Consider the following 15,873-nt stretch of genomic DNA (forward strand, 5'->3'; position numbering starts at 1 on the left):
TGAAATCCCATCAGCATGGGTGTTTTTCCCAGGTGTTTGACCCTGCCCCCAACAAGGTCGTAGACCTATGCTGTCCAGGATGGCAGCCGCTAGCCACGTGTGGCTACTGAGCACTTGAGTTGTGGCTGGCATGGCCAAGCGCAGTTGCCCATGCCTATAATCCCAGCACTTTGGGAGGCTGAGGCAGGCGGATCACTTGAGGCCAGGAGTTCAAGACCAGCCTGGCCAGTATGGTGAAACCCCATCTCTACTAAAATACAAAAAAAATTAGCTGGACATGGTGTCACATGCCTGTCATCCCAGCTACTCAGTTGGCTGACACATGAGAATTGCTTGAACTCAGGAGGTGGAAGTTGCAGTGAGCTGAGATCATACCACTGTATTCCAGCCTGGGTGACAGAGCAAGACTCCATCTCAGAAAAAAAAAAAAAAAAATATGGCAGACGTAGCTGAGCTAGTGTACCTTCATTTCATTTCAATGAATTTAAAGTCACCTGTGGCTAGTGGTACCATACTGAACCATATTGGACAGTGTACACACACATACACACACACAGATACACACACATTTTTTGCCCTAGTGGCTACTATAGAGGTTTTTGATCCCTTCCTTCCCAACACTGGATTTAACTCAAAGATCCATTTTTCCTTAGGTTTTTGCTATTTCCCCCCTTTTCCTTTAAGAAGCCATTGATGGACCTCATTGACGGAAAGTTCTCTAAATGTTGCCAAGGAACATCAGTGTATTTTTCCTGTAGCTGGCACCTCTGGGGGAGTCTGGTTTCCAAGGCCATCTGTTTTGCAAGCAAGGGTGAGACAGCCACATTCCTGGTCCTCAGACCTATGACTCTACCATGGTGAAGGCAGTGACCGGGGAGGGCTGGGACATTTATGTCACAGAAAGAGTCCCTGCATCGATCATTGCTGAGTGATGTCTGAGTGGGGGTAATACCTAATGTTGAGAAAGTAACCGTCTGACTCCATCAAGACTTTTCATTTTCAAAGTATTTTATTTAAATACATTTTTCTTTTGTGTGTGTTTGAATTTTATAGAAAAAAAAATACTGACAAATACTATACAGCTTGGACCATTTATATTTTTCTTGGAAAGGTGACTGCCATTTTTCTACCTTTCTCCCTCCCTGCTCCTCCCCGAGAAATAAAAACATGGAATCCATCGAGCAATGGAGAAAGGCCGCCTCTGGCTGCCGGCCGGAGAAGTCCAGGCCTAGGGGATCTCTTTCTCGAGCCTGTGCTGGTCTAGGAAGCCTCTTCTTTAGGAATCCTTTTTTTGTCCCCTGTGAACTTAACCTCCCCAGAAGAGTCAAGCAGTCTCTGGTTCTGAGGTCCCGTGGGTTGCCAGTGGCAGTTCAGGGACAGAGGCTGGAAAGAGTGAAAATGGAGAGGAATAAAGGGCTGGGGCTGGCCTGGTGCAGGCAGAAGAGGGAATCAGAGAAGCATAAAACATGGAGAAAAAGATGAGAAGGAAGTGGAAAGAAGAGAGCGGACACCAACGAAAGGCTTTAGGCTCCTTTCATGCACCTGTTTATTAAACAAAACTTTTAAGGCCAATCCTGCGCTGGGACTCCTCTAGCTACACCACGAAATGTTGTCAGGGGAGGCTGTGGTGAGGAAAAGAGAGGCCCCATTCTGGGTTTGGCTCTTCTGAGTCATAGGCTGTGGAAGTGACTGAGAAGTGAGGTCCTGGGTGTTTCATGCCTGGCGTGACAGCAAGTCCATTGGATTAGAAGACAGCAGGGACACTGTGCCTGGAGATAGAGGCCTTGTCATGGCAATGACAACTGACTGCTGTCTTAATTCAAAGGAGCAAGCAGTTGCCATGGAAACCATGTTACTTGTATGGTCCCGGATCCCGGTGATCCGCCCTCCTAGATCATATCTGACACCACGTCTCAGCTGTCAGCCTCCACGTCTCCCCAGCCATCCATTTTAGGGGGACTGAGAGGTGGAGACAGGAAGGGCAGCTTGTCCTGGTGAGCAGTGGGAGATGTGGGGAGACATCTCCCACATCCCTGGGTTTGGTGCAGGCAGATGGCAAGTCATTCTGTTATGTGAAGGGCACAGCCAGAGGCTCCATGAAAAACTCTCTATATGACAAGGGGATAGAGAACCAGAGTGCTTCTTTCTCTGGCCAAAGGGGTTGATGAGTGGGAGGCCTGAGCGCTCAGGCAGTTGACGGCCATATACGGTGAGAGGGCAAATGCGACTGGCTGTAAAATATATGCAGGTTTGAATGATGATTCACAGGGGTCATCTGTTAGAAAACCCTGGTGCAAGGGTCACCACTAAATGCCCACCCTCCACAGGCCTAAAGTACACCTGGAGGGCAGGTGAGTACCAGGCAGCCCAAATGAGCAAATAGAATATATCTTTCCTTTAATGCAATCTTATAGAATTTCGTTTTTTGCTACTATAAATATCATAGTTTAGCTACATTATTAATTAGATAGCAATTTTGCCACTGTGTAGAATAGCTTCCTTGGGAAAATACTTCAAGAGAGCTTCCCAGCATATTTGCAAATAAACTTCTAGAGCACAACTTGCTCCCAAGGAGTGAATTGTCCATCTTTGCAATACAGTCACAATACAATCAAAATACCAACCAGTTCATCCTATGAGTGGATTAACTCTGCTTCCCAACCTCTCTCTGGTGGGGAAAGCCCTCCTCAGCTCACTGTGGATCTAATATACATGTCCTCACATACCTCAGGGCACACGTGTCACCTACATGTACCCACCTGCAGCATTAAACACCCAATTTCATCCATTGCAGCAATTAGTGGGCTCACTTAGAAGAGAAGATCACTTGGGGAGAATTGGTGAGGTATTACAAGCTTACCCTTAACAACATCACATATCCAACAGTAACCACAAACAGTTATAAGTACCTACTGTGTGCAAGGCACTTGCCTGAGCTTCAAGATAAACATAAATAAACCTCTTTATAGCTTTATCCTACTTTCATTTAAACTCCATTACCTCTGCATCCCGCCTGTGCCATACCATGCACGCATTACAATCTTATGACATCACTTCCAGTGTTGCCTTCTGTGAGACTGTCCTGATGATTGTCTCGTTCCTTCCCTGCTGGAAACTTTGGTTATATAGGAGATACCTAGCTCAGGTGTAGCATCTCCTTACCCTTTCCATCTGTAAAACATACATTGCACAGTTACCCAATTGCAGTCCACTGACATAAATGAGTGGGCTTCCATAGCTTTCTAGCAGTTACTACCAAGAGCTGTTTGTGGAGAAAGGCACTTTGCTGAGTGGTTTCGGGGGATCATGTTTCAAAGAGAGGTCTTGGACCACATTAAACACCTCTCAGTGGCAATGAGGACGGACCTTGTCATGAGTTACAAGAAAAGAGCTTTCAATGAATTTTGAACCATGACGCTTTAAATATCTTGGCACAGGTGAGGTGTCAGAGGCACATAAACTTGGTGTGTCTGTATCAAGACATACAGGGGTGGGGACTGTAGCAGTTTGCTGGAATGTCCAATTATGAGTACTTCCAGTAAAATTTATGTGTAGAGATAGAAATAGGAAAGCATGCATATCTAACCTGAGTGGCTTATGGAATAGATGGTGTATGGGGGCCTTGCTGGTTATGAATTTGTATATATGTGTCTGAATCTGGCAAGGCTTTCCCGTGAGACATTTTTGTGATTATAGATAATGTACTTCCCTGAACAAAGTACATAGCCAATGACCATTTGATGAGCAGAATATACTTGCCCATGTACCTGTTGCCTGAATTTGTGTGTGTGTTATGTGCATGTGCGCACACTTGGAAACCATATCAAGATGTATGGATAAATGTTCTTTGTGCTTTTGCATATGGGGTATGCCAGAGACAGGTGGGAGGCATGCCTGGGTCTGCAGTAAGGAGCATTGCTATTGGACACATAGCTGCCAAGACAGTATCCAAGAATTGTCCACGTGGTCCCTGGGACTGCCCTCCACCGGGACACTTAGTCTGAGGTTTGTTCCTTGGTTGAGTAGTTACTCTGTGGACAAAGTGCATCATTTCAGGGGTTCCTGAAATGTCTGTGTGTGGTCAGGAGGAGGCTTAGCCCCAGAAAGGAAACACCTCTGCTTCCTGCCTAACTAAACAGGCAGTGATGGTCTCTTCTCCATCTGGAGAAGTTTGGGTTGAGCAGAGATCCAGAGGTCTTCTTCATCCTTCTTCTTCTTCTTTTTCTTCTTGTTCTTCTCTGGCTGCTGGCCCCTCTTGCCTGGTGGGCTCCAGCAGCAATGGCAACACATGAAGAGGAGTGTGATGATCACCAAGAGTGGCAGGCCCAGGAGGACTCCCAGGCAGATGGTGTTGTAGATGCCTTCTTGGTGTTTGGTCAAGATGGTGTCCCAGATAGAGCTGAAGAAGGCGCTGATTCTCTCCATGGTGCTTGGCTAGATTAGGGCCAGAGAACCCTCTCGGCTTACTAGCAGGTCCTGGGCTCAAAAGGATGCAACCTTGACCACTTGTAATTTATTCCTCTTCCAGTTTTGGGTTTGGGCATGCCACTGACAGCACCTGAAGGATTAAAACAGACAACTGAAGAGAAATGCAGAGGGACTGGTCTACAATTTTAATAGTTTCATAGATTTTAGGCTTAGGAAAGGGGAAGGAATTGAAGATTTCCAGGGTTCAGTAAACTTGCATTGAGACTCAATAAACAAGATAAATGCATGCATGTAATCAATAAGTATCAACTAATTCTTGCTATGTACACACATTATATTGGGCTTAGGATATAAAAATGAATAGTATATCAGGTCTGGCACGTAGGAAGTTCTCAGCAGTTGTGGAATAAATGAATCAATGTGTGTGTTCAGTGTTCTGATGAGGGGTTGCTTCCCTGAACCCTTCTGCAGCAGCAGTTCTCAATCTTTTTTCCACTGCAGCTCAACTGACAGATGTTGAACACACACTCCCCACGGGACAGATCTGTATGTAACCTGTTATTAACATAACTTGCCATTTTCAAAGCTTATTGAAGCTTTAAGCACAAGGTGAGATGTCTACGTCTTACTGTTTGTAGTAGGGGACTTGGGTCTCCTCTGGGCTAAGAGGTCATCACTCCTTATCTTGCCCCATGCCTGCTTTCCTTGCTGTCCCCTCATGATCTCTTCCCTACTCCATGTCTCCTCCCCTCCTTACATCCCATTCCTGTGCCTGAAAAGTCCTCTCCTTCCAAGGCTGAGAGAACCAGAGGTGACCGTTTGCTGCCTTTCCACTTTCTACCTTCCTCTCCCTCATTACCCTTGTCTCTGTTTTCTATTCCTCGACCAAATACTCCAAAGTCTCCTGCTCTCTTCTCCTTGGGAAAGGAGTCCTTGCAGGCTGCTTAGTGATGGTGCTTAGAAACCAGGGTGAGGTTCCTAGGTGCCTCCCTGCTCCTGTTCTGAACTCAGCATATAGCTGGGGCCATTCTCCTCGTTGCTTGTACAGAGCTGTCCCTCTTCCCTGATCACCCCTCCACATATATCTTAAAGCTCAGCTCTCAAGTATAAGGTCTTAAGAGGCTGCCTTCAGTTCTGGAATTACAAGTTCCTGTGTACAAACAAGACTTCAAGGACAGGCATGATTCAAGGAAATTTAAGAGGCCTGTTAGTGTAAGACATTCCCCAGGACCCAAATATTAAGGAGTGGTTGATTTTCAGGATGGACACTCTAGAGATCATCCCAACCAACTCTTTCACTTAAGTATGAAGAATCTGAGGTCCAGAGCAGTGAGGTGACATGTCTGAGGCCATGGAGACCCACCCAGGCCACACAAGCCCACCCAGACCACCCAGACCTCGACAATGGGTTCAGCACTCTCCCCAGGCTGCCAGGCAAGCAGAGGAACAAAGGATGATAATGATGTCACTTTATACTTGCATTTCACTTGATACTTTTCTAATCATTTTCATCTGCATTTAGTCTTCTGTGTGAGAAACAGGATGGTGCTGTGCCTATGGATGGGCACACTGGGGAGCTTAGCCTGGAATTCAAGATCAGCTCAGGCTTCGTCGCATACATGTGCAGCCCTCCTGGGTGATGTTTTCTACCTGATGCCCCAGCTATTGTCCTGAGAGGTCTAATTCCTTGGATAGCATGCTCTATCAATGTCTCATGATCCCAGTGCCCGTGTGCCCATCTAAGCCCCAGCTGACCTCAGTCCTGGTCTGCCGGCATGTAATCCCACCCTCTCATGACATTATTTACATAGTTTTTGCAAGTCTAGAAATTGGCACCTACTACTGAGCCATTTGGTCCATGGAGCCTAAAGAAATGCTATAGGATGACAATAATAACTTTAGCCAACTTTTAGTTAGCACTAATTATATACCAGGCACTGTTCTAGGCACTCTATTAACTCATTCATCTTCATGACACCCTTATGAAGTAGGTACTGTGATTCCCCCATCCTGCAGCTGAAGAGATGGAGGCTCAGGCCACACAGTGAGTGAGTGCCAGAGCCGGTCTCCCTCATTCTGGAGAGTTTGGCTCCAGATCCCCAAGGAGTGAGCTGTTCACAGGCGTTACTCTGTGGCCTCCTATTCCTTTGTGTGGAATTAACCCATTTTTGGCAAGCAGCCCAGGATTTACAGAATCTTACAATATTTGGCTATTCCCCAGATTGACTTAAATGCTTATCCCAGTCTATTATAGGAAAGACTGCAAAAAGACTTATTTCTCATTGTTAAATATTTCCCAAATGCATGAAGATACACAAAATAAAAACCAAGTCCTGCCCAAGTGCAGGTTTATAGAAAGCATATGGCTGCCCGAACTCAAACTCAACATGCAACAGAGGAAAGTATCCTGAGGAGTCAGGTCCTCTCGTCCAAGGCTCTGCTCAAGCCCCAGCCCCTCTGAGGCCTAGGAACAGCCCATGCCATGGATCTGCCCACACACCATCAAGCTGCCAGGTTCTCTGTAGAGAAAAGCAGCCCTTAGCATGCTTCTAAGCCCTGGTGACACTGTATCTCAGGCCACTCATCTCTCTTCTGGATTTTCCTTCTCCCTTTGCCATGACCTTTGCTTTTACCTCAGTCTTGGGTGGGTTTTTGACCCTGTCTGTTGGGATCTTTCTGCTCTGTTGTGGAAAGGCTTTGGGTGCTTTTCTCTAATTTGATCCTACTCACAGCTTTCCTGATTCATGTTAGATAACACCACCACCACAAATGTTCACCAACTATTCTGTGCCAGGGATCGTGCTGTTCCTGCAGGGAGCAGACAGGTATCAGGGGCCCCTCTGCATTCAGCCAGCGAGGAAGGAGGGCAAGCCCATGGAGAACATCAGGGCAGTTTTCATGAAGGTGGAGCCACTTGGGGAAGACCTTGAAGATGCGTGGTATTTTGACAGAGAAATATAAGTGAAAAGGATGTTCAAACATTCCAGGCAGAGAAACTTCTAGAACATGAGCAGGAGAACAGGGTGTCTTCTGGTGAGCCTGGAGCTCAGGGTGGGAGAAGAGAGGATGAGAAGGGACGCTAGGAGGTAGGCATGGCCAGGGTAGAGAGGCCGTCATAGGGTTTGTGCTTATTTGGGGGCTTTACAACAGGAGAATGTTGTGATCAGAGCTGCCTTTCAGGAAAAGATAACAAGATCTGAAGAACTCTGGAAAATGTGTTAAGAAGGTTCTTTAAAACTCCTTATCCGTTTATCAAACATTCACTGAGCACCTAATATGTTGCATGCACTGTTGGGTGTTGAGGATTCAATAGTGAATGACAAAGATATGGTTTCGGACATCGGGGAGCCTCGACCATTCCAGGGGAGTTATTACTATTGATAGATCAAGTCATAAAAGCCAAGTATAATAAGCAAATTCCAAACTAGATTGCTTAGTTGGCTGAAGTAGAAGCATGCATTTGAATTATATGTTTATCTCAACGTCTCGGGCCCTCCCAACCCTCCCAACTTTTGCCTTAAACTCATCCATCCCTTGGCACCTAAAATGGCCTTTGAATAAATAGATTTCTTTTCAAGCTAAAGCTAAGTCAATAATTCACTTCTGGATTCCTAAGGGACTTATTTCAGGCTGCTCTCCATACAGCCAAAGAGTATTCATTAACATTTGGGAAGCCAGTCTGGGGAAAATTCGATTAAAAGGTATTCTTTATATTTTTTAATCTAAGAATTCTTTTCTAGGCACCCCCCAGGTTACTTGCTGAGCTCTGCTAATCTATAGCGTTTCATTAGTATTTATGAGTCTTGCATTATTAGCATTTCCAGAAAACAATCAAATATCTCCTTAGTGGCATGAATTAAAAGTGAGAACTTCCATGGAATGCAAAAGAAGACACACTTCGGCCCCTGGAAGTACATTCTAGCCTTTTGTTGGCTTTTGAATAGCACTGACACGGTTTAAAAAGTAATTCATCTGTTTTTGTAAGACCAACAATAGATGCCAACCAACCTCATCTGTCTGATTGTGGCTGTGGGGGTGGGTGAGAGGAGAGAGAAGAGGGGAAAAGTTGCTTTCAATTTCTTTGAAACCAAATATTATTTACCTCTATATCCTCTGTCACAAGCCTCTATCCACCCACGTATGAGGTGTCAATGGGAAACAGTGATCCCAGAGCCAGAAGGTCTGGTTTTGTGCCTTGGGTCAACCTGCATGACCTTGGCGAGTTACCAGACCTCAGCTACAAAATGAAGCTAATGAGCTTCCCTCATAATGACATTGTGGGGATCAAAAGGGTTCAATATATTTAATGCATTCTGTAAACTGTAAAATATTTACACAAATATAATCCATAAAAAGTGAGTTATCTTGAAATAACAATGGACTAATTCTAGTGCTGGGCTTTTCTTCCTCCTTCCTCACCTCCAAGTCAATCCCTATTGCCAAAGAATCATGGGCCCCCACCTCACTGAAATGAAAAGGTCTTCACAAGTAATCTCGCTGATATGGTTGTTCTGTAGGTCTGCGGCTGTTGCTCTAGACTCTGGCATCCAGAAATAGGATGGAGAGGGGTTGCTTGGGGAACATTTGAAGGCACCTGGAGGATTGCTGAGTTCATAGGTGAGGTGGAGGAGAACAGCTGGCCATCTACAGGCCCCAGCCTCCCTCCCAGGCTTTGGGACCCTTGGAAGTGTTACAGGCGTGGGTCATTCCACAGGGAGGTCTGCTTCAATCTCTGAGAGCCAAAAGCTACTGCAGGCTATGTTCAGGGCTGGCCCTGACACTACTGTTCTTTCCGGTGCTCTCCAAGAAGGGAGCAGGACATTCTATTCTGCATCAGCCTCTCATTGTTCTTGTTTGTTAGATAAAATAATACATGTAAAGCTCTAGAACAGTGTCTGTGAGACAGTAAATACTTTCTGGAAAGGTTAATAATAAGGATCACATTGGCACCCAATTAGAATCCCTGAGACCAACTCCAGAGTGACCTCCAAATGGTACAAATCGTCACCCTTCTTGTAGGGGGAGGTGGGAGGTTCAGTTCTCTATGAGAACCTTAAGAGGCCCCTCTTCTGCGGCTGCTGACTCCTGGATTTGTGTGGGGGGCCATTTTATAACTGACAGTTGGGAGCAAAGACCTCCCCTTGGGCCTTTGTTCAGACGGCTCCATTGAGCTTTCTGCCTTGGGTTGCGCTGATCACTGTGCTTGCTTTAGCTCCTCTGCCCAGGATCCCAGGTGACAGCAGGATGGACTGTTGGCTATGAAGAGTCATTTAAGCAGTTAAAAATACAGATTCCTGCATCCTGCTCCTGGAGACCCTGATTCAGTCGGGTCTAGGATGGGCCCAGGAATTTATGTTTGTAGCAAGCAGCCCGAGTGTTTCTGGACAATTGTCAGGTTTGAGACCCATTGCATAAGCAAGTTGAGCAGCCGACCTTCATTTATGAGCACAGGAGCCATGTGCTAAATGAGGGAATGAATCATGGGTGAGGAGAGGGGGGAAGAAGTTTACCTCCACACACAGCAGCACAATGGCCAGCTTGGGGAGCCTCCTTCCACGTTACTTCTTATTCTGTGTTGTCAGGGGATCTCAGCCAGAACTGCTTGTCTAGAGGTCACGTTCAACGTAGTAAACAATTGCGGACCACCAGCCCTGTGCATTCAGATCCTGATTACTGCCCAGTCTAACAAGGGGGAGAAAGAAAAATAGAAGTATAGTTTGATGAGTTCTGTGGTCAAGTTCTGTGTAGGGGGGACATGGGAGCAGCATGGCAGAAGCAGCCAGCAGTCCTGCCTGGAGAGGGTTGAAGGAAGGTGATGGAAAGAAATGACCATCAGGATGAGTGTCTGAGCAGGCATCACGCAGTGTCTAATTACTGAGCACTTACTCCTGCTGGGAACTGTGTATCCAGAACAAACAAACCAGATCCCTGTCCTTTCTGTGCTCCAAGTCTAGTGTGGGAACCAAACCAAACATTCATCAAAGAACCATACAGGCAGGTGTGAAAGTGTAATTATGGTGAGTGCCATGAATGAGACCCCATGATGCTACGAAAGGGGTAACAGGGAGGTTAGGAAGGGTCTGATGAGGGATGACTGAGCTAAGATCCGAATGACAAAAACAGCAAACACACGGCTAGGGTGTCTGAAAAATCTTGAAACACAAAATAAACATATTTTAAAGCATTTCCAAGTAATATGCTTGATAGGCTTTTCTTCAATCTTCCAGTACCTTTTCAGGTGAAGTTCTCTACATTTAAAAAAATGAGTTCAATTGTTAATACACCGTAAAGTGTCCCCCCCAAAGTCTAGAAACATAGGCAAATAATATGTGTATTGTGCTTTTTATTAGATGAACAAATTAGACCCATTGCTGTCCCTGAAAACGACCCGAAGGGACAGTGTAGCTGACAGCAGCAGTGGTGGGGTGAGCGTGGATGGCGGGACCCATGAATGGCAGCCCCACACCACAGGACCTTGTAAGCCACGTGGAGGGCTAGAGTTTGCTGTGAGAGCCACAGGGTTTAAAGCAAGGAGGGGACATAATTGATGTGTATTTCATAAAGAACACTCTCTCTGAGGTGTGAGAGGACAGATGGGAGAGGGTGTAGGGGGAGGAAATGATCACAGTTGTCCAGGGAAACTGACCGCTGGGCCAAGGGTGATGGTGGCCGGAAAGGGTGGGATGATGGTGTAGCTTAGGTGTTTTCCAGCAGATGTGGGTGGGAGAACTCTCAGGCAGAGGGACACGAGAGGAGGTATCCCTGGGAGTGCCCAACTTTCCTTCTTCTAACCCTAGTCTCCTATGAGGGCTCTGAGTCTGGACTGTATATGGATATTCTTTTCTTTTTTCTTTCCAAAACAGGAAAATCATCGGTCTCTACCTGACTCCTCACCATCTTTCCTGGGAGTTTAAAACATCTTATTCAACCCCAGGCCTCTCCACCCTGCCTGTCGAAACCTTGCCCCAGCCCTCAAACCATACTGCCTTGCAAAATCCCTGTGGTTACGATAATATCACACACTTCAGAAACCAAGGATCTCTGGCAGCGAGGGCATGAAGTGGAACCTCAGTCAGTAGTTACTAACTCGGCTGTTCTGGATATATATTTGCTTGATGGTTCTCACCTTGCTAACCTGGCATGCTCAGGTGCCCTCAAATAGATGTAAGTACTGTTTGTACAAAAATGGTCTGATCACAGTAAATGATCTGCTTGCAGAATATTACATTTACTACTTAGACCTAGCTCTAGGCATTCTGAAACAGGTATCTACATTTTCCCCAATTTAATGAATTGCTTCAAATAACTAGTCCTAACACAAAGTCGGAAGCTCTTTTTTCCCCCCAGAGTATATATGATGCGTAACTAGATATTGAGTATTAAAGGAAAATAGATAGAATTTTCCCTCAGAATTGATGTTACAATTATGGTTGCAATTTTGAACAAAAGCACAAATAGAGCATCAATAGAAAAATGATTAAGGCACCATGGTTACTTAATAAAATGATGCTTTATCGTGTAAACATTCTGGATTAGAAGACTCCTGAAATGGGCCATCTGGTTGATTATCTTACTTTACTGATGGGAAATCTGGGACCAAAGAGACTGCATCTTGCGGGAGATTACTCAGCTAGTGGCTAGTACAGCCAGGGCCAGAACCAATGTCTTCTGAGGCCCAGGTTACCTTTCTGCCAGGTCTTTTCTACAAACATCCTTAAAAATAAGCATCGACACAGTGCTTTGCAAGATGCCCACTATATTCTCTTTCTGAGCACAAGTGTGACCATACTTCTCCCCCTTATGTCTCTGTGGGGCCATGTGACTGAGTTCCAGCCAAGGAAACGTGGCTCCCGAAATCTTCTCATGGGACCTCCCTGTTCTCTCTCTGCTTGCTCATTGGCTGGCCAGATGCAGAGCATCCAGGGGAGGACTCCAGGAGCCCTGGGGATGGCAGAGATGGGAGGTGTTCCTGAATGACTGTGTGGAGCAGAGCACCCCTGCTGACCACAGTGAAAAATGAAATGGGTTAGAATAAACTTTTGTTGGGTGAAGCCACTGAGATTTGGGGATTTTCTGTTATAGCAGTTAGCCTATCCTGCCTAATACAAGTGACAAAAAAGCTAGTTGCTAATGATTATTAATTACCATTGCATATATAATCCCTAGAATGATTTGCTTATAACAAATGTGCAACGTGTTCAACAACTCTTCTATAGGGCAACTTTGGCCCAAGAGGGGTTTACCTTAGTGCTTTTGAGCAGTGGTTCAGGGACCAGATATCCTGGGTCCAAATTCTGGCTCTCCTACTCACTAGCTGTATCACATCAGGCAGGTTAACCTCTCTCTGGGGCTCTGTTTAGAATGGCATTGACAATAATAGGATGTTGTGAGAATGAAATGAGTCAGTAGAAGTAGAGTGCCTCAGAGCCTTGCCTGGCAATAAAAGTTGGTCCTGATTGTTTGATCCCAAACAAATAGGCTGGCCAAAGTAAACATCCCTTGACTCCTTAGCTAATGATGGTTTTGTTTGTCTTTTTCAAATGTGAGATGGTTCTGGAGTCATGACTTTGATTATGTAGGTCTCCTTTACAAGGCATTTTCTCTTTTCTCTAGCTTTCCTGTGGTAGACTAAATTAGTTCATTCATCATTCTCTTTCAGGGCGACCATTTCAGAATGAAAATACGGATAAGCATCACTCAGGAGCTGAATTATAAGGGTTTAGATATAGTTCCTTCCCCTCTCTGCAGGGCTCTCCCAACATTGTGTGGAGTAGGACACAGAAGCCTCCTTCCTTACCCCCACACCAAACTGCCCTTTCGTCTTTTCCTACTTTCCCTTCTTTCCTTCCCCCAATGTATTTAATGAGCTCCTAGGATGTGTCAGTTCTTGTCCTGGTACCGTGGGTATAGTCATGCATAAGACAGACATTTTGTTTGTGCACTTCTTGTTATGTCTCTTCTCCAGGTAGAAAGTATACATGTTAGTGCAATAAAGGAAATAATTGGAGTGGCCTCTGCAGAGGTGACTCTGAACTGAGATCTCGGGGTGCTGAGGACCAAGTGTGCACAGCGCTAAGGGCAGGACCTTGGGTAGCAGGAACATTAAGGGTGAGAGCTCTGAAGTGGGAAAGAGCAGGCACATCCGTGAGAGAGGGCAGCCAGTGCGGCTGAACCATGGTGAGCATCCCAAGTAAAGCAGGGCTTGAGCGAGGGGGACTTGGGCCCTGTGGGTATGGAAAGGCACAGAAAGGTGCCTTCCGCTTTATCCCCATTGTTACCTCATTTGTCAAGGTCTTCAAATGACCTCTAGTTTTTCCTTCTTTCAATTCATCTTTCTAAAATCTGGATGTAACGTGCACTCCCTGCGCACCCCTCGCTTGGCTGCTCACCACTTGTATGATAATCACACCTCCTTAGCAAGGAGGACTCGCTGATGATCCGACTCTCCTATTACCGCAGCCTCGCCTTCCTCCACCACCCCCACCACCCTAGCTGTTTATCACATCATAGGTGCTAATCAACATGGGACAAATAAATGAATTCCTTCAACACTTAGACTAAGCTTCTCTCCTCGGCTTTGCCTCCCCACCCCTACCTCATCAGCTGGTCCTACCTGCTCTCTCTTTGTGTCCTGACTCCATTCACTTCCCACCATTTCCATGGTGAGGCCATTGCTACCTCTCACCTGGGTTACTGCAGCAGCTTCTAACCAATCTCTCTGGTTTTGCTCCTCCCTCCCTGCAGCCTGTTCTCCCCACTAGAGCCAGATCATATCACCCCCAGGCCCTGCTCACGCCTCATGGCTTCCTGTCACTAGAAGGATGACATCTAAACTCTTTCTCATATCCCCAGGCCCTGCCATCATCTGGCCCCTGCCTCCTCTGGACCTCATCTGGTATTCTCTTCTCTCCCATTCACTGTGGGCTAGACGCACCTACTCCTGGACTGTCAGCTCGCTCAGGACCCTATCTGTCCCTTCGCCTGGTATGGTTTTCCTCAGATCTTGGCATGATTGCTTCACAACAATTGTGTCAGCTTAAATACATTTTCATACAAATTTCCTCCTGCGTTACCTCATCAGGAGGCCTTTTCTAATGGAGTATGGTAATCTAATGTCGCCCAACCCCCAGCCAACCCCTATCTCACCATCCTGCCCTACTGCCTTGGTGATACACCTCACTTTGAAATTTCTCAGTCACTTACAATGCTGCTGTCACACTGGTTTCCATGTTTACTGCCTGTCTTCCTCCATTAGAATATAAGCTCCATGAGAGCAGGGCCCTGCCTGTCCTGTTCTGTTTGGATGCCCAGAGTCTGGCATGTAGCTGAATGAATGAATGAATGAATGAATGAATGAATGAATAAGTGAAGTTAATTCAAGGGTTCTAAAAAAATGAGATCTTGAATAATCATCTGTCAGGCAAACCAGGTCACTGGGGAGAAAGAGTAGAAGCACCAAAGGGCATAGAAAAGTGACCATCAGTCACACTGTGGCTGGACTTTGATGATAATTACCCACCCGCAGATTGTGCTGTCCAGCCAGATCTTCCAGCCACGAAAACTCACTGGAGGGAGAAATAATGATCAAGAAAATCTCCTATCACTGAGAGCAGTAGAAAGTGGGGGCAGGGGTGAGTGTTTTATCAGCTCCTAAATAATCATCTACCTTCCTTTTGCTCAGTTACAAAGAGCCCATTGTAGCTGGGACTTTCTGATAACAAGGGATTCTTTCCTAATTACTATATGCTCTATTTCAGGTTCAGCAGAAAAGAAAATTAAAAAGCTCCATTTCACTTTGGGTTCAAATGAGTCAATCTTTCAGTCAGTCAAGTATTAATTAAGACATGCTAGGAAATACGGGGGAGGTAAAAGACATCCTCTCTTGTCTCAACGATGATACCAGGGAAATAATTAGAGAATGATTTAAGAACGATGAAAAGAATTTTAAAAAGGCTTCATGTGGACTTTCTTTGATTTTCTATTATGGAAGGTCTGGAATCTCCAGTTCCTTTATACTTCTTTACTCTTTTCCCTTTCCTCTTTCCTTCCTTTTCTCTCTTTTCATCCCTAATTATCTTTCTCCAAAGGGTCCAGACTATACACTCTAAGAATAGTTAGTTCTCCTCATGTTACCCTTAGGATTAATCATGTGAAATTATGTCTGATTCCCTGAAAATTCCAGCTGTACTAAATGTGAGTGAATACAGTTTCTCCAGTCTGTTAGCAAGTCAACTTCCTCATATTTACCTCCTCAAGATCAAGGAAATTTCCTAATTTTTCTTCTCATATGCCAGATAACTTGTAGTCAAGAATTTTTCCAGCCTGGGCAACACAGCAAGAACCTATCTCTACAAAAATAAAAATTAAAAAAATTAGCCAAGTGTGGTAGCACATGCCAATAGTTCCAGTTACTCAGGAGGCTGAGGCAGGAGGATCACTTGAGCC

General features: G+C 45.5%; 1 protein-coding gene across 3 annotated transcripts in view; it reads right to left on the reverse strand.

Moving 5' to 3' along the window:
• Nucleotides 1-990: 990 nt before the first annotated feature.
• Nucleotides 991-15,873, reverse strand: part of KIAA0040 (KIAA0040 ortholog) — a 48,067-nt gene continuing 33,184 nt past the window's right edge. For all 3 annotated transcript variants that reach the window (XM_011981428.1, XM_011981427.1, XM_011981429.1), the window contains exons 2-3: nucleotides 9,939-10,110; nucleotides 991-4,558 (exon numbers count right to left, since the gene is read on the reverse strand). In XM_011981428.1, coding sequence (XP_011836818.1) covers nucleotides 4,132-4,425 — 294 coding nt within the window. In that variant the 5' untranslated portion in view covers nucleotides 4,426-4,558; nucleotides 9,939-10,110 and the 3' untranslated portion in view covers nucleotides 991-4,131. The remainder of the gene's footprint in view (nucleotides 4,559-9,938; nucleotides 10,111-15,873) is intronic.

The sequence above is a fragment of the Mandrillus leucophaeus genome, unplaced genomic scaffold (assembly GCF_000951045.1).
Source record: "Mandrillus leucophaeus isolate KB7577 unplaced genomic scaffold, Mleu.le_1.0 Scaffold226, whole genome shotgun sequence".
NCBI classification, from domain to species: Eukaryota; Metazoa; Chordata; class Mammalia; order Primates; family Cercopithecidae; genus Mandrillus; species Mandrillus leucophaeus.